General features: G+C 43.3%; 2 protein-coding genes across 4 annotated transcripts in view; one reads left to right on the top strand and one right to left on the bottom strand.

The window, feature by feature from the left end:
• Window positions 1-19,069, top strand: part of LOC138968860 (uncharacterized) — a 510,049-nt gene that overhangs the window by 217,446 nt on the left and 273,534 nt on the right. The window lies entirely within an intron of this gene.
• The window catches only part of LOC138968854 (H(+)/Cl(-) exchange transporter 4-like), a 122,008-nt gene continuing 103,067 nt past the window's right edge, over window positions 129-19,069 (bottom strand). For all 3 annotated transcript variants that reach the window (XM_070341518.1, XM_070341520.1, XM_070341519.1), the window contains 5 exons: window positions 12,803-12,861; window positions 11,954-12,061; window positions 11,152-11,273; window positions 10,589-10,683; window positions 129-7,069 (listed from right to left, as the gene is read on the bottom strand). In XM_070341518.1, coding sequence (XP_070197619.1) covers window positions 6,979-7,069; window positions 10,589-10,683; window positions 11,152-11,273; window positions 11,954-12,061; window positions 12,803-12,861 — 475 coding nt within the window. In that variant the 3' untranslated portion in view covers window positions 129-6,978. The remainder of the gene's footprint in view (window positions 7,070-10,588; window positions 10,684-11,151; window positions 11,274-11,953; window positions 12,062-12,802; window positions 12,862-19,069) is intronic.

The following is a 19,069-nucleotide window of genomic DNA, read 5'->3' as shown; positions in this document are numbered from 1 at the left end:
GGTTTAGGACTGTATAAGTGTAGGGTCTGATGCACACACAAGAAAAACACACATAAATCCCTCAAACACACTCGGACACACACATGCACACACACGTCATATACACCAAGTCACACACACACAGTCAGTCACATTTCCAATCACTTTAATCGCATGATTCAGCCTCGTCTATACTCCAGTTACAAATCTGTAATAACACGTACAGTCAATGTCTTTTCACTTCTTATTGTCCAACTTTCACTTACAATACCGTCAACTACACACCTCAGGGAAATTTTACAGAAAATGACAGCCTCCCACTCTGCCTTAAAAATCAAAATGTCAACAAATATATGACACACAAATCCTACTTTGGAGCACTGTCACCTGAGTTTCTAATGAATTTGCAGTATATGACCAACATGTGAATCATACCGGGTAACAGGGATTCTAAATCTGATCAAGTCTGTGCGAAATCCGTCCTTTTCTTTACTATAGTGCTAAATATCAAGGAATAATTAAACAGATAACTGAGAAAAACAGTGAGGCACAGACAAGTTGTAATGTCAACTCTTCACTTGAAATGTAAAACGGATGTGAAGGATTATTTGGGGGTGAATAGAACATGATTCTTCTCCTTTTTTGAAAGAAGAAAAAGATTTCCTTTGTGGTTGATATATACTTCTAGAGAGTTGAATTACACACGCTACCACTACATAATAAATATGACAAATGACAAATACCAACCCCCCAAAAATAACACACACAGACACACACGGGCAAACACGTTCAGGGAGTATACCTTTTCACTTCCTGCAAGAACTCTTACACAGTTGTGGTTATATATATAAGTTCAGTCAGATCACTTACACACACGTATATATGACTTCGACATGCATATCACACTTTTTATTCGTATGCCGTATGGTTTGGTTTTGATTCTGTACAAAACTGACACTTTTCCGCATGCATTTTTTAAAAAAGACAAATGACTGACATTAAGTACAGAAAGTATTATTATCAGTTGTATATCGTCAGTGGCCTTCGAAGACCTCGTATCTTCAAAATCATAGTTCTGAGATAATGAGTGTTTTAAAAATCAAATTCCTCTTCACCAGATCAAAACGTGTAGATACGAGGTTTTCACTTTTTTGTTTTGAACTTTTTTGTTTTGAATTTAAGGAACAATTACGAGGATTTTCAACAGACTCGCAGGGATTCAAACAGACAATACGAGGTTTTCCCGCTAATGTCGCTAATGTCTCAACACCCAACGGCAATACGAGGTTTTTAAAATCAGGGGAAAAAGACCTTTGCAAAATAGATAGAGTTACAAGCTTTTCACAGATGATAGGAAAAAAATCAAGGGACGGAACCATGCAAAAATCCGAAAATCGGGAAAATGTAAGTTACGAGGTCTTCGAAGGCCACTGACGATATTATAGAGTTTAAAGAATGTTGGGAAAAAAAAGAGAGAACTCACTGTCACAGCATCTTATTCCTGTAATCTACAAACTGCATTCGGCGGGGGTGGGTGGGGAAGAGATTGAGGGAGTTTGTTATACCTTTCAGAGAGAGAGATTTTAATGTACCATTCAAGAGAGAGAGAGAGTGCGTGGGAGTGTTTATTGTACCATACAAAAGAGAGAAAGATAATGAAAGATATTGTCGCCATTGAGAGAGAGAGAGAGAGAGAGAGAGAGAGAGAGAGAGAGAGAGAGAGAGAGAGAGAGATTTAAGTCAAACAGGAGAGGGCAAGGAGATGAAATTTGACATGTAGAAGTAATTGTTTCAGCAAATATATTTTACCAGGTAATTCTAATTGTCAGTCAGTCAACCCCTATTCCACACTACAGCTTATAGGGACTTTGTGATTTCGGATACCACTGTTATTCATACATAAAAAACATCAATATTTAAGGAATATTTCTAAAAGCACAACTCTTTCATCGAATCCAACAAACAATCCCAGAACTGATATCTCAGACTATTGTTGTATCATGGAAAATAACCACTTATGAATACAGACATAAAGTGTCCAATCCTGACCTATAATAATTAACACTCGGCTCAAAAACAGAGCTATATAAATACTTAACACATCACTATTTCACGTGTGATTAGTGAAATCAAATGACAACATCACTCAAAAGATTTGTTCAAAAAGTCACACATGAACGTGAAGATCAATTAGAGAGAGAAGGTTCTTAAACACAACACATTTTTCACAGTAATATTTAACACAGACAGAACATCATAGATGATTGAGAAATGGAATGCCATATATTGCCAGTAACATCACATGTATTGAACAGAAATCACACACACAGTAAGTAACAACACGTGTAATATACAAGCGTTATACAGGTACTACACAGCTATATATCCTACACTCTATCTAGCATATCACCACATACATGTCCTTGTAGGAAATTCCCTGCGAGGATGTATTATAAAGCCCCAAATTCTGTTCATATCCTACATTCTTTGACGATCTCTTATCTAATACGTTCACCATTTTGTCATTCGAAGGGGGTGTTTTGAAGCTGGTATTAGCACTAGTGAGTATTTATACCGATATACTGAAATCCCCCTTCAAAGACCGTTTTACGACCTTCTCCATTTCAGCCGCTGGTTTTTCACATTTACTGTTCACAAAGTCTGTAAAGCATGGGCACAGGCACACACACACACACACACACACACACACACACAGTTAAACTACTTCTTAAACTATGTCGATCTTTACACTGCTAACAGAATGCACACAAACGTGCACACAGGCAGATAAACACATACATGTCAAACACCTGTCACATACACAGGTATTCACACTAAACAATCAACAATTCTTAATCCATCTTTTCCTAAGCTTCCGCTTAAAGCACTGCTACATTAGACACACAGACATAAATGATTCATTATTCTCAAAGAATAAATTCACTATATAATACCATCTCAAACAAATCACATTCAAATATCAAATCATGGCTTCTCCCCTTTTGCATTAGCTTCTGTAAGAAACAGCATACCATTAAAATATTCTTTACTTGTCTCTTGGTGAACTTTTTCTTCAATGAAAAAACAGCAGTCAAAGCATACTACTATTTTTAGGTAAGAAATCTGCTATTCCTGGATACATACTGTTAAATTAATTAAGTCTTGTGCTGTTTATCAAATTAATTTGTTCAATTAATTTTATTTGATGATTTCATCGCATCTAAACATGCATCTGCTGGTAAAATCAATTCTGCTTCAGTTTCATTCCAAATATACCCACTTGGACTAATTTCACACCTAAACTTGTGATCAAGAAAGGTGTACATACTAAAAAAAAAGGAACAAAAAGAAGTTGATTTTTCAGAAAACTTTTGTTTTGTTGTTGACATTTAGCCTTATAGCAGTCTCTGCAAACAGTTCAACGGTGCTATATGTGTAAGAAAGTTCATATTATAAAGAAATCACAAGGACAATCATGAATATAATACATTGTATGTACAATAATATCATTATGTGATAAATAATAATAATAAATCTACTGGAACACAGAAGACAGAAACGGCCATATCACACACACACAGTAGTTAAACTATAATCTTGGAGCCTAAACTATCAAAACTTTCATGCACAGAAAAAAAGCAACTCTTTCATTCCAAACTCATAACGATTGCACTCATATATATATGACTTTTATAAACTCTGCAAAAAACATACTGCAACACTTTTTGTATCCCACTGAAAACAAAAAAATTATGCCCTTGTCATTTCATTCAAAAGGTTGATGCCGTTAAAGGCACTTAGCTTTGGCCATCTGGCACATGTTTAGGATCAAACGTTGCTTTCACAGAGCTCACATGACCATCGCTCTAATTAGGGTACCCCCAAATCGACCTGACAAAAACATAAAGTATCAACTAAAATCTGATGAATAACTTCTTATCCACAAATCAAATGTAGTCTATGAAGTACCCCCATCAAGTACTATACATCATCATTCATGGCATCATGCAGGCTTCACACACTACAGATCGGACTGATAACTAACACCTCAATTATGCAAATTTACAAATGACCAGAATTCAAAGAACATACATACGTGACAGAAACATTAGCTCTGAATCAGGACTCTGAAAAAAACAAGCAGAAGAGGAACTACAATGAGTATGCTTTATTGTTGCAATCAAATGCAACAACTTCATACAATTCCAGATATGTTAAAAAATAAAAAAATAAAAATATGATAAATAAATCAAATAAAAATCAAAGTAGAGAAATACCATAAACTTAAGACTGGGCTGAGCGGCTCAATCACCAGACAAGTAGAGGAGTGATTATAATAGCGGACACAGGTCTCAAAGTCCATCTCAGCAAATGTGACCTACATGCATTAAGTTCTCTATAGTTTGCTGGCGCGAGGCCCAAGAGGAATATATATGTATATCATTTTTTTTAAATCACTACAGGCTAAAGTCACATAAAAAAACCCAGGAAAACAACAACAAACCCATGTATATGAATGTAATCAAATACACCTAAGCATCCACGTATCAAATACAGTTTGAGCGATATAACTTATGTACGTACAACAGCTCTTCAAACAACTTGCTTTAAGACAAATTAAAACAATAACTAACTACAATCGCTTTCACGTAAACACCACTGATTCTTACAATCTTCACCACTGATTCTTACAATCCACTGATTCTTACAATCTTCACCACTGATTCTCACAATCTTCTGACATTACAAACTTGAACTCTATTCTATCTGATTTCCAGTCCACGGAGACCTAAAGTGCTGATTTCCTTTCAACTATTTGATTTCATTTTAACCATTAAAACATCCTTTGCAGTAGATCTCTGGAGTTCTAAATTTCTATCCCTCTCAAACATTTTCTCATCCATTCAACTTGTTTGCTGTTGGGGGTGGGGGTTAACAGCAACATAAAGGTCATCGGACTCAGACCATTTCTCGCAATCCATAACAAACTTTTCAAACACAAAAAAGGCCAACAACAGAGGCAGTGAGTTCAGATTATATAACACATGACATTTCACACAAATACTTGTACCAAAAATAACAGGAGTGTCAAAATCATAACCAGTGGGAATAAACATATCAATCGCAATACTTCACACATCGCAGACTTAAAGCGAAACACACACGAAAAGTAACCCCAAGCTCAGTGATATTACATACCCATGATGGTGACAATATTCACGGTTGCCCAGAATTCTGAGGGAAAACGCCAATGAAGTTTTTCTGCTTTGATCAAACTGGCAAATCTCTCAATTTAACAGCACGTACACCATCACTGCGTTAACATGAGCCCTACATCTAAACAAACCATCATCACAAGTCAATACCCAGGCTCCCAGATGCTTCACCATTTCTCCCACATCCACTTCAACATCGATTCTAATTCTTTCTTTATTTGGTGTTTTACGTTGTTTTCAACCACGAAGGTTATATTGCGACGGGGAAAGGGGGGGAGATGGGATAGAGCCACTTGTTAATTGTTTCTTGTTCACAAAAGCACTAATCAAAAAATTGCTCCAGGGGCTTGCAACGTAGTACAATATATTACCTTACTGGGAGAATGCAAGTTTCCAGTACAAAGGACTTAACTTAAGTTAACATTTCTTACATACTGCTTGACTAAAATCTTTACAAACATTGACTATATTCTAAACAAGAAACACTTAACAAGGGTAAAAGGAAAAAAAGAATCCGTTAGTCGCCTCTTACGACATGCTGGGGAGCATCGGGTCAATTCTTCCCCCTAACCCGCGGGGGGTTCGATTCTAATTGAAAGAACACATGCTGCAGCAGCTGAGTTCCCTTATAGTTTTTGAGAATCGAAGCCTTGTTTGTATGCCCTTCTATCGCCAAGCAATATACTACAGTGCTTACACTACCTGCCATGTGAGACCCCACCGATCAGTGGACACCTCCCATGAAAGGACTCCTTCTGGAGTCTCCTTGTTATTACTTTGACCAAAAGATTCCTGAAATGACTGGCCACTTGCAATGAAGGGAGACTTGTAACTGGTCCATTCATCGCAGCTTCCACTGTACACACAGTTTAATCTATTGTTGTGACAAAGCGAAAAAGATAAGCTGATAAATTCATTAACACTGACAATTAAAGTAATTCAAGGTTAAAAGGAACTGGAATAAATACCAACAAACATCCCATAACATAACATGCTCCAATTTTTAAACAACACTCATGATTCCTCTCAGTGACAATACTGTGGTTGTTACATTTGCCGTCACTACACCCACTGAGTTTTCGAGAAAAAAAAAAAAAATCACACCTGCATTTCACATTTCAGTTTTTCTTTTGAGAGAGCAGACTTTATCTCAGTTTTTCATCTGTAAGAGTAGACTTTGCATTCCAGCTTTTCATGCAAGAGAAGAAACTTCAGTCCTGGTTTTTCACTTGGAGAATATCCTGGACTTCATATTGCGGTTTCCAACCTGATCGAGCAACAAAGCTAAACACACACTCATCTCGACAATCCCATCCTTATACGTAACCCTCGCAATGGCAGCCCAGCAGAAGATACAGGAGCTTCACACCTGTCCAGCTTGATAGCCATCCAAGCAGTCTTTATATGTATCCACGTCCATTTGGTTAGGATGCTGATGCCAATCTTGATGATGTTTGGCAGGAGAAGTTTTCCGGCTGAGTCATCCAGACTTTAGACAATATGTATCCACGACTTTTCAGTTAGGATTGCTGGCTGATGTTAATCTGGATGATGTTGTGATGAAGAAGTGGATCACGCTTGGGGCCTTTGTGGTTGTGCAACACGCACTGAGCAGTGAAGGGAGATCCGTCCTTTCAGGTGAGTTGAACAAAATCCATGCTATGAGTAAATGACGCCGTTGTTCCCCTCAGTTGAAGAGGATGGACTCGGGGTCCTGGTTTTCCGTCCTTTCAGGTCAGTTGAACAAAATCCGTCCTATGAGATAACAACGCCGTTGTTCCCCTCAGTTGAAGAGGATGGACTCGGGGTCCTGGTTTTCCAGCTGAGCAATGTGACGCAGCACATCTTTCTTGGTGATGATCCCCAGCAGACGACTGCACACAACACAGAAAATGTTATCCATTGTTTTACTTTTATAACATTTTTAGATGGCAGACAAGCAGGCACATAGACAGACATGGAAGGTACGTACCCATTATGCGTGACGAGCGTCTGGCATATAGAGACATATAGAGGCATGCACGGACAGAAAGACAGATCGGCAGATAGTCACAGATAGAGGCATGCACGGACAGAAAGACAGACCGGCAGACAGTCACATGTAGAGGCATGCACGGACAGAAAGACAGATCGGCAGATAGTCACAGATAGAGGCATGCACGGACAGAAAGACAGACCGGCAGACAGTCACATGTAGAGGCATGCACGGACAGAAAGACAGATCGGCAGATAGTCACAGATAGAGGCATGCACGGACAGAAAGACAGACCGGCAGACAGTCACATGTAGAGGCATGCACGGACAGAAAGACAGACCGGCAGATAGTCACAGATAGAGGCATGCACGGACAGAAAGACAGACCGGCAGACAGTCACATGTAGAGGCACGCACGGACAGAAAGACAGACCGGCAGACAGTCACATGTAGAGGCATGCACGGACAGAAAGACAGACCGGCAGACAGTCACATATGACTAAGTGCCAAAAGGTGCGCACGAAAAGCGGACAAAGGGGCTAAAAAATAAAAGTTGACAAACACGACTGATATTGTGATTTTTGTTAAGACAACAGATGCTGGAACCCAATTACGAAAAGAAAAGATAAATTTACCCAAATGATTTTACAAATAACGATAATTTTGTTCGTTATATCATTCAAAACGGCACTGAGTCATAGCATTAAGGTTATCTCGCACGTTTTTAAAGCTAGGGCTTTGAAACTTGGCACACAACCAAAGTATAATGACCTCCAGGTATGGTGCACATCACATTAAACAACATTGAATTTCAAGATAACAGCGAGGTTAAATTTCCTTTGCAAACTGGAAAATTGTCGTTGTCACGTCTTACATGTTTTAATACTAGATCAGTTAGACTTTACATACTTCACATACTTTCAGCATTTTTATAAAGCTTCATTAAAAGTGACCTGCTGGTTAATCTTTGTCAAAGTTCAAGGTCACAGCGGGGTCACATCTGGTCCAAATGTGGAATATTTTCAATTTATTCAGCGCGTTTATAGCACGAGCTTTGAAAATACACACAGTTCTAGTGTATAATGTTCACACACGATTAAAGTCTGGTTGAAAAAGTCAAGGTCACAGCAGGGTCGCGTTGAGGTCAAACATATACATTTTTCAATGAGGTTTTCTCATATGTTTTTGAAGCTAGGGCCTTGAAACTTGGCACACTACGCAAGTTAAATTAAACCTCATCAAATTCCAAGGTCACAGTAAGGTTAAAGATCCTTTAAGGATATTTTCCAAAAAAGGTGACCGCCTGGTTAATGTTTGTCAAATTTCAAGGTCACAGCAGTGCCATCTGGCTTAAACTTTGAAAAATTGTCAATTTCTTCAACTAGTTTTATAGTGTTTGAAGTCATTCACACATGATGAAAGTCTGGTTGATAAAATCAAACGTCAAGGTCGCAGCGGGGTCGCATTGAAGTCAGACACATACAATTGTCATTTTCACGAACGCCTTTAAAGCAACACCTTTGAAACTTCACACATTCCAAAGTTTTGATGTTGTTTGGTTATAATCAAAGTGTGGTCAATTTCCATGATTGAGAGCATTCAGAGGGGTCAAGTTGAGGTCACACAAAAAGTGATAATCTTTATAAGACTCACGTTTGCTGCTATTGCTCACTTGACATTGGTGAAAGTGCTTATTTTATAATTGTTGATCTTGATGTTTTGACCAATTAATATTACCAGGATCAACCATACCAGATTTCAAAGTCCAGAAGTTGTCAAACCTCAAACCTGTTGGAAGTTTCAAAGATTTAAGCATCAACAAATTTCTATTTGATTTGGCCTTAAATAACAGATTTGACCTTAAATCTTAAAACAGATCAACCAGACTTTGGTTTTATATAAATTGAAGTTCAATACAATTTCCTTTTTTTTTTACCCACACGAGACCCTGCTATGACCTTCACATTTCTCAAGGATCAACCTTGAATTCTCCATGTTGAACAATCATTAAGCAAAAGCGTTGTTTGAAGTTTGAAGGTTCTAGCTTCAAAAATCCCTGACAAAATATGTTTCATCCGTTTTCTGAACCACATGTGACCCAGCCGTGACCTTGAAATCTGACAAGGGTCAACAAGACTTTTACCATGCATGGGGGCGATTAAACCCCAAATGTGTGTGAAGTTTCAAGGTTTCAACTTAAAAAACGTCTGAGAAAAATATACATTTTCCTTTTTGGACAATGTGTTGCACGCAAGACAACACGACAAACGCTCGCGTTATCATTCTTTTACTTTAAGGTCGACTTGCGTGCCCGCTCTTTCGCTAATCTCAATTAAAATTCATCTTGGAAGTTCGGTTTTATTACGCTTTTAATTAAGAAGATTAAACTAAGACAACAAATAGTTAGTTTTACCCATTAAACTCGATAAGGTAGTGACATTTTATGTTGAATGCAAGATGGTGTCGCACGCAAGATCTGAAAAGATGTTGACGACATAATTTCAACACTTGATAGCGCATTCGTGGTTCGTGATTTCTTCACAAATTTTGAACACAGAATGTGTCACGTGGTTCCGTAGATGAAGTAGATCTTTGTACATGTAAATTTTGTTTTTAAAAGAAAATAACCGTTAATTACCGAACATTTTGTCGCACGCAAGATATGACGAAATTTTCAAATCGTTTTCAAAAATGCTGTTCAAAAGTTCTGCAGTCTTTGCTGGATTACTTGAAAGACAGCAGTTTGATACACCGTTATCGCTTGACGTGTCGACATCAATTCCAGAATTTTTGAAAAAGAAATTTAGTAAATATCTGCGATTGAAAAATGTATGCCGTGATGACGACACATCTTGCGTGCGACACCTTAAAATTCGGTTATCGAAAAAAAAAATTTCTCTCGAGATTTAGATTTGACGTTTGGTCTCGTCTGTAAAGCGATGTTTCAGGCATTCAATCAAACTAAAGGTATCACGATGTCCGTTTTCAGATGGCCGGTTTTGGCGTTATTTTTGACTTTAAACAAAGATAACTTCAAAACCGTTCAAGTCAGACACACGAAATTATGTCCACTATCTCTTCGCACATTCATCCACACACACACCAATTTTCAGCAGACACACGTTTTTAGAAACATTTTTATTGTAAAACAAAGTCGTCTTCTGTTCTGTGAGCACCTTTTGGCACTTAGTCATATAGAGGCATGCACGGACAGAAAGACAGACAGGCAGACAGTCACATGTAGAGGCACGCACGGACAGAAAGGCAGACAGTCACATATAGAGGCATGCACGGACAGAAAGACAGACCGGCAGACAGTCACATATAGAGGCATGCACGGACAGAAAGACAGACAGGCAGACAGTCACATATAGAGGCATGCACGGACAGACAAGCAGACAGACACAGAAGGTACATACCCATTATGTGTGACAAGATTTTGGCGCAGACCCAATTTGCGGAACATCTCAACCACCGTCTCCATGGGTGTCTGGTCTGTGATGGTGATGGGGGCCTGTGTGCAAAATATAGAGAAAAATAAATATTTTGTACATGTGTACTTAACTGATATAAACACTCTCCGTCACACGCAGAGTTTACAGCGGACCCTCCAACACCTCCCAATGAAGGACACATTTATGGCTGATCCCAAGGGTGTCCTTTCAACACAGGTACCAAAAAACACTACTACATACCCACCCGTCGCGTTCTACTGTATAAAATAAACAGACATATAGTATTCAAGACACAGCCAGCAAGCCATCCAGCAAACTAGCCAGCCAACTAGTAAGCCAGCCAGTCATACCTACATACACATACAGGCAGACATAATTTTCACATTCATCAACACCCACAAATACAGATTCTTACGTGAACACTACAACACCATTCACATTGCAAAACCAGTGACACTCCAGCCACCCACTGTTTCTACATGAAAACAAAGCTCACAGCCAAAAGAAGCATACAAGAGAGGACTGACCATGTCGAGGATTTTCCTCAGTTTGAGCGGGACGGGGTCGTTGGGACCACTTGGAGGAACGTGCGTGGTGAAGTACACGGTGGAGTTGCTCACTATGCCCTCAGACGTCTTGCGAGCATTGGCTGTACAATCAATCAATCAATCAATCCATGAGCATGAGATGAGACAAAATAAGGAACCAGGGTGAATTGAATCAATTAATCAATCCATCATTCAATCAAATGGCACAAAAGTTACAGATACTAGAGTAAAATTCCTTGAAATACAAAAATTAAAAAAAAGGAGAAAATGGAAGAAATCCATGTAAATTTTGTCTCAGGTTCACTTTACTTAATGGCCTGTGAATATTTTCAAGGGATCAAGGGGTTTCAGCCATTACCAAGGGCGGATCAATTCACTTTGGAGGGGGGGGGTTACAAAATGACTGCGAAGATACAAGTTGACGGCGCCGAAGGCGCCTAAGCCTCTAGGGGGGTCCGGGGGCATGCCCCCCCCGAATTTTTTTTTATCCAAAGAAGCAAAATAGAGCTATCTGGTGCATCCTGAGCCAATAAATTACCTCTTTTGGGGGGGGTGGGGGGGTTACGTAACCCGTGTAACCCCCCCCCCCCCAGATCCGCCCTTGATTACTGAAGTGGACATCTAATGAAGATTTCAGAAAGCAACAACAACTGCAGATTTTACAATCCTTCTCACGTTGCTTAAAAGATCAACATGGAAGACTGATTAGCACGAGGCTGGTGGGTGGGGTTGAGTGAGAACAGTCAGGCGAGAGAGAAACGAGAGGAGGATTAATACTCACTGATGGCCAGGTTGAGGTCTCGGCGCAGCACGAAGCCCACCAGGTACTGCGACTCCCTGGACACCACCACGGGGAAACCGTTGTGCATGGTGTTCTGCATCACTTGCTCTGGACACAAAATCTGTTTTGCTGAACACACAGGTTTGCAAGAGCATGCCAGGAGACAACAGCAGTCACAAACAGCTCTCTACAACAAGCAGGTGTCAGTGGTGTCTAAATAGCAGTCACTGAACATTTGAACTATGAATTAGCTCAGACAACTGTGCAGAGCAGCTTCCGTGAAAGGGGGACTACTGCGTCAACCTGTCACATAAGCATCCATATAACTGCGTCACAGGTCATTAAATTCAGAGCAATGTTATCATTCAAACAGGGGTTGGGATAGTATTGAGGAGGGAGTGTGGTTGCACTTTTATTTGAATTAATGCTCATACTGTTTACGGTACAAAACTGCTGGTGAAGATGCACTTGAATTGAATTCAACCGAGTCTGATCAGTAACCACAAAATGCTCATCAGAGATGTTTATTCTTTCAGGAAGTTTCTGACATGTTTGGCAATTACCTGACACTGGGAAGTGTGAGGGTGAAAGTCGCTTGTTCATTTCAATGCTTGTCATTCTCTCAGGCGCCAGGAGATTGATTCCAGATATAACTCTCGCTTACTCCATTACATATGTCGTATGCATTTAGAGTGCTTATTTCCCTTTGGTTATCAGAACTAGGAAGTGTGATCTAAGATGCAGTAGCTGTAATACCAAACTAATTTTTTATCAAATATCTCCAGTTTTTTGTTGTTGTTTGGTTAAAGCCGCATCATTTTGAGGCACATGAACGCAGCGCAGACTTACCGACTTCCTCCACAGTCATGGTATCTTGTGTTATCACACACAATGGAGGGTCGTTCCGCCTGCACAAATACAAAAGCTATTTTAAGCATGAAATATAACTATGGTCGCTGGTTCGAATCCGGGCCGGGCCGGACACGGGTCAACTTTATGTGCAGACCCAGAGACGGTATCCATCTCCCACCCCCGTGTCACCACAATGGCACGTTAAAGATCTTGGTCATTCTACCATAAGTGCAGATGGCTGATACCACCTAAACACGCATACATCAAAAAGCCGTGAGGGCGTAAAACTCGAATCGTATAAACCAATTCATGTCCAATATAGGCAATTAAGACCTGACGGACAATAAGCCCCTTAAAATTTACTTTTAAATATAACTATGTCCTCTCTATAAACACAGACAGTGCAGATAATAGCTGTTTTAAGTTAACTGAGAAAGGGATTTTGTTCCTGCCTGTTAGTTGCTATATGTTAGTACACAACCTTATTACATCTGGTGATAGCTGCAGTCGCAAGAGATTAAAAAGCTTAAATGTATTCAGAAATCATTCCGCACACACACACACATGCACACACAGACAGACACAGACGGACAGACAAACAGATCTATCAACACAGAAAGAGTCAATGGAAAAGATAACTTCAAACCTTGCTGAACAACAATCCTCATTATTTCATGCTCACATATAAAAGAAAAAACAACGTGTACATTGGCAGGTCTTACAATTTGTCAAAGTAACTCTTTTTTCATCAGATAAAAAGTAGCAATGTGCATGATACAAAGAAAGATTAAAAGAAGAAAGGAAATAATTCTCATTCTTAAATGCACAAAAAAGGCCTTTGAAATTTGACATGCTTCGATCTTCAAGAAAAGTAAGAAATCTTATTACATGTACTGAACATTTTTATGTGAAAAATAGAAATCAGATGGATAAAAAGGAAACTGGTGGATGCAAGGGATTATACTAACTACACTTCATGTCCTTAATTCCAAAATTTTAATAATAAATTTTCATTTAATTAATATACTTACCCAACTCACATATAGCAATTAACTCTAGTTCAGTGCTGGTAACGCTGTACGCGTTCCCCTTGGTAACAAGGGAGACCACCCTAAAAAAGAGTGATCCATCCCATAATATCAGACCGATGTCCGGTCCAACATCCGTATGCGTGCGCATACGCCGCCATTTGTATCATTCGAACGAAGCCCAACTCACTACTTTTTTAGAACCCAATACCACCACAGCGGGGAGGCGGGAGGGTTTAAACGATGTGAGTTGGGTAAGTATATTAATTAAATGAAAATTTATTATTAAAATTTTGGATTAAATTACATATTATTACCCAACTCACATATAGCAGATTGCTACTATAGGTGGTGGGTACTTACCAAAACTAGGCACGCAGGACCTGTCCCGCCGCTACCATGGCAGGCAGCGCGGAGCTTCCATCCTGTCTGACAGAAGCGACGTCTCTGAGGTAAAAGTTGACGAAAACGTCCTCAGAGCGCCAATACGCAGCTTCCAGTACCTCGGCTAGCTTGCCGGACCGAAGAACTGCCACTGAGGATGCCCAGGCTCTCGCCTCATGGGTTCTAGCCGCGGTGAGAGGCAACACTGCCCTAGCATCACCCGACTGCACTAGCCACCAGGCATATGCTCGTTTGATCAGAGTGGAGATCCATTTGGCCAGAGTCACCTTCGCTATATCCTTACACCTAGCCGTGTTTAAAGATATGAAAAGAAGCTTTTGACTTTCTGACCTAACAGGCCGAGTTCGAGACAGGTAACATCGGAGAGCTCTCACAGGACAATTTGCAATATCGGGATCTCCAGGAGCCAAAATCTTGCTCAAGGGTGGAATGCGCAAGATTGGAGAAAGCTGGCCAGGTTTCTGGTTTTTCGCGAGAAAGCCGGGAACAAATTTGAGAGAAATGGAACCATCCTTCTCGAACGCAATGTCCTTGTCTAAACCCGACAAAGAATGCACCTCACTACCTCTCCTAGAAGTAGAGAGAAGCGTTAAAAACACAGTCTTACGCGTCAAATCGGCCAAAGTGGCTGACAAAAGAGGCTCGAACTCATCCGAGGCTAAGAAACGTAAGACCAGGAACAAATCCCATGCAGGGAGAAGCGATTTTGAACGAGCTGCTAAAAGGGCAGCCCCCTTAATAACACTAGCGATAACCCCTCCGAGCGAAATTTTGTGGCCTAACTGCGCGAGGGTCGAAGAGATCGCCGACCTCCGGACCCTAATAGAAGAGGGAGAAGCCCCCTGATCAGCCAACCAAGACAGATGGTTGGCTACATGAATAGACCTAGGAGAAAGAGGTTTAACCCCGTTAAGCGCGCACCACCTAGACCAAGAGGCCCAGTGCGATGAGTAAACCGAAGAAGTCGATTTTCTATGCGCATGTCCAACGAATCTCAGAGTAGGGGAAGAGGCCCCTGCCCTACGCAAAGCGCTTCGGACAGAATCCACGCGTGAAGGGCCAGGATCTGTGGGTTCTCGTGCTGAACGCCTGACCGAGGCTGCACGAGATCTCCTCTTTTCAGGGCGAGAGGGATTGGGGGCCGAACTGCTAGACGCAGTAGGTCGGGAAACCAGTGCTGGCTTGGCCACAGAGGAGCGACCAGAACCAGCGCTGGTTTCTCCAAGTCCACTTTCCTGAGGACTTTGCCTAAGAGGCAGAACGGAGGGAAGGCATACGCCGGAAGATCTGACCAATCCACTTCCAGAGCATTCACCTTCCAGGCCAGAGGATCCGGGAAGGGGGACACAAAGAGAGGCAGTCTCGCCGAAAACCTCGTCGCAAAGAGATCTATCTTGGGCTTGTCGATCTGCGACCAAAGCCGCTGCAAAGACTGGTGTGTGAGAGTCCACTCTGAATGAACAATCCTGTCCCCTCTGCTCAAAGTGTCTGCAAGGACGTTCAGACTGCCCTTCAAGTACACTGCTGACAACAGAATGTGCTGGGCGTGACACCACTTGAGAATGCGACATGCAATGTCGGAAAGACTGTGAGACCGAGTCCCCCCTTGCTTGTTCACATACGACGCCACAGACATGTTGTCGGTGTGAAGACGTACATGACTGCCCTCCAGGAAAGGCTTGAACGCTAGAAGCGCCAGGGAAACGGCCTCCAACTCCAGTACATTGATATGTAGGGAGGCCTGAGAGCAATCCCAAACTCCCGAAACCATGTGCTCGTCCAGATGAGCACCCCACCCCGTCAGAGATGCGTCCGTAAACAACTCTCTCTCCGGCGGTGGACGAACAATGGGAACACCCCGGAACAAATCCGGAAGAAGCCAAACACCTGTGGTCTGCTGAAACCAAGTTCCCAGTGCGATCGGAGCACTCCAGTCCTGGGATGTCTGATCCCACCTTGACTGCAGGGAGGCCTGAAAAGGCCTCTTGTGAACCCTGCCCAACGGAATGAGGGAAGCCATGGATTCCATCTGACCCAGAACCGAAGTCAGAACCCTTGCACTGGCGTGATTCTCTCCGTAGAGAGACCGAATCAGACCCTGAAGCTTGTCGATCCGCCTTTGAGACGGACGGACAGACCACCGAAGCGTGTCGAATTCCATGCCCAGGTAAGTAAACGTCTGGGATGGTTCCAACTCGGATTTTGTCAGGTTGACAGAGAAACCCAGCTGTGCCGCCCGGCTCAGCACCCTGTGCGTATGAGCCTCGCAAAGCCCCCTGTTCTGGTGAAGGATTAACCAATCGTCCAGGTATGCTCTGAGACGGATGCCTTCCTGTCTCACAAGAGCGCAAAGCTGCCTGACCACAATCGTGAAAATCCACGGAGCTAAAGACAGGCCGAACGGCAGAGCCCTGAACTGGTAAGCTTTGCCGCCCCAAGGGAAGCGAAGCCACTTCCTGTCCGCGACATGTATGAGGACGTGAAAGTAAGCGTCTGTAAGATCGATCGACGTTGCCCAATCTCCCGGCCGTAAGGCCTCCCGAACCGAAGTTGGAGTTTCCATGGTAAACTTGATTACTCTCAGAAACTTGTTCAAAGGAGAAAGATCTAACACCGGCCTCCACGCCCCCGAGGCTTTCGGCACTACAAAAAGTCTGCCGTAAAACCCCGGGGACCGCGCGTCCAAGACCTCCTCTATAGCTCCCTTGAGCAGCAGAGCCGAGACCTCCTCCTGGACCGCGTTCCGTGCCACCAAATCCTTTGGCGCCCTGCAGGGCGGGATTATCCTGACCAGGGGAGCCTTCTGCCCTGACCAGAGAAGCCGGAACCCCGAACACACTATCCCCGTGACCCACTTGCTGGCCACCAGTTGCAGCCAGGAAGAAAGGGCCCTGGACGGGCCGCCCGCTACAACTAGTGCGGGGGCCACCGGGATGTGTTGTTCGGGGAAGTTTCATTGGGGGTGAGGCTTACGCCCCGACCCCCTGGAACCCCCGAAAGACTGACCCCTCTTAGGGTAAGGAGCTCCACGCCCCCTACCCCTGGAGGAGAATGACTGCTTCTGGGCCTTCCCACCACCTGACGAAGACGTCTGAGGCTTAGCAGAAGAAAACGCCTGAGTCTGAGACTTGCCCTGAGGCTTCTGGAAGCCCTGTGAAGCCAAACGCGCGATCGCTACATCCCGCGCGTCCTGCGTCTCTTTCTGGAGTGCATCGAAAGACGCCTGCCCTAAGAGAGACCCCTCAGCAAAAGGGGAGACCTTCAGCCTCTCCACAGTCGCGGTGTCCCGAAATCTGGACCCCGTCAAGAAGGCTGATCTCCTTGAAAGCACCGCGTGAGTATACAGCCGGGCAGACAAAGTAACCTGTTCTCTAGTCACCTTGCCCAGAGTAGCCAGCAGTGTTGAAACATCTGTCGGCGACGCATCAAACCGAAATTCAAAAGGATCAAGAGATGTGGCAATCGATCTGGATAAAGACCTTTGCAGAGACTCCGACACGGACGTGAGCTCCAGCAAAGACCTTCCAACTTCCTCCACAGCTGTGAGAGAACCGTCAGTACATGGGACAACTCTATCCCTATTGTACCCGTCCTCTCTCAAAGCAGCAAGTTCCGGCGTCACCGGAAGTGCCCCTGACGGCAGAGCAAAAGAGTCAATCAGATTCACAGGATAAGGGGTGAGCTTGAACTTCGGAACACCGGAAGCAGCCCGAGCCCCAGGCTGAGCCAGCCAAGAGACAACGTCTTCCGGGGCCTCGCCGTGCTGAACCAACAACGGCACCGCCGGTTTGCGTTTACCACACAAGACGTTAGCCATTTCATAGGCAATAGTTGACGATTCCCGGAAGCGGTAGCGAGGCCGTTGCTCCTGAGCACTCCGGAAATCGTCAAAAGCAGAACGAGGTGGGTGAAGCTGAACCTTGTCCTTCACCACCCCTTCCGGAAAGTATCTGAACGCCGTTTCCGCCGCCAGCGCCACTGCGGCTGACAGCTTCACGGGCAAATTCAGTTGGGAATCCTCTACCACTGAGGCATCCCCGTCTTCCGCCCTACACTCCGACTCGAGATCAAGCTCGGAGCCAGGAGGCAGAACATCAGACAGTTTATCGTCGGCAGAACCGACCACTTCCTGCCCCCCGGGCGGAAGAGGACTAAAACGGTCCCCGATATTCTCATAAAGAGACGTACGGAGGCGTTCGTCCTTTCGCTGCTCGTGGGAACTCTCACGACTACCAACGCCAGAGAGAGCCCCCTGAGCTCGCACACCGGCAAGCGGTGTAGACATACCTTGAACCGGTGTCCCATAAAGGAGAGACACCAACTTGGTACTCCCGTCCTGCGAAGCATGGACATCCGCCCGAGTCACAGTCGCCGAAGGCAAAGCGGAAGTCGAAGCCGGAACTGCAGGAGACTGCCGTGCCTGTGCTAAGGAGAGAACATCAGAAACACCCGACGGAAGCGCACGTAATTCCTCCCTAGTGGAAGATAATTCCGACGCAAGTGTCGAAACTTGAGCGCTCAAAGTCAACAATAAAGACGCAACTTCAGCTGGCGCTAACCCAGGGCAGCCATCTGAAGTTGAAGCAGAAGCAGAAGCAGAAGAAGAAGTTCTTTTGCGCGAACCGCCACTCTTGCCAGAACGTAAACAAGCCTGACCGGAAGTTAAACTGACGTCTGCTAACACGGGAGATTTAACAGAAGTTGAATCAGAAGAAACAGACGCGGATTTTCCTGCGCCCTTCTCTCTCCTCGAGCTACGTTTAGGAGGCGAATCGTCAGGCACCTGCCTCGAACTCGGCTTCCTATTCACGCTATCAACAAGCGCAGCCTC

The sequence above is a fragment of the Littorina saxatilis genome, linkage group LG6, assembly GCF_037325665.1.
Source record: "Littorina saxatilis isolate snail1 linkage group LG6, US_GU_Lsax_2.0, whole genome shotgun sequence".
In the NCBI taxonomy this organism is placed as follows: Eukaryota; Metazoa; Mollusca; class Gastropoda; order Littorinimorpha; family Littorinidae; genus Littorina; species Littorina saxatilis.
Note: the sequence above shows the minus strand (reverse complement) of the source record. Positions and strands in the feature narration are given on the sequence as shown.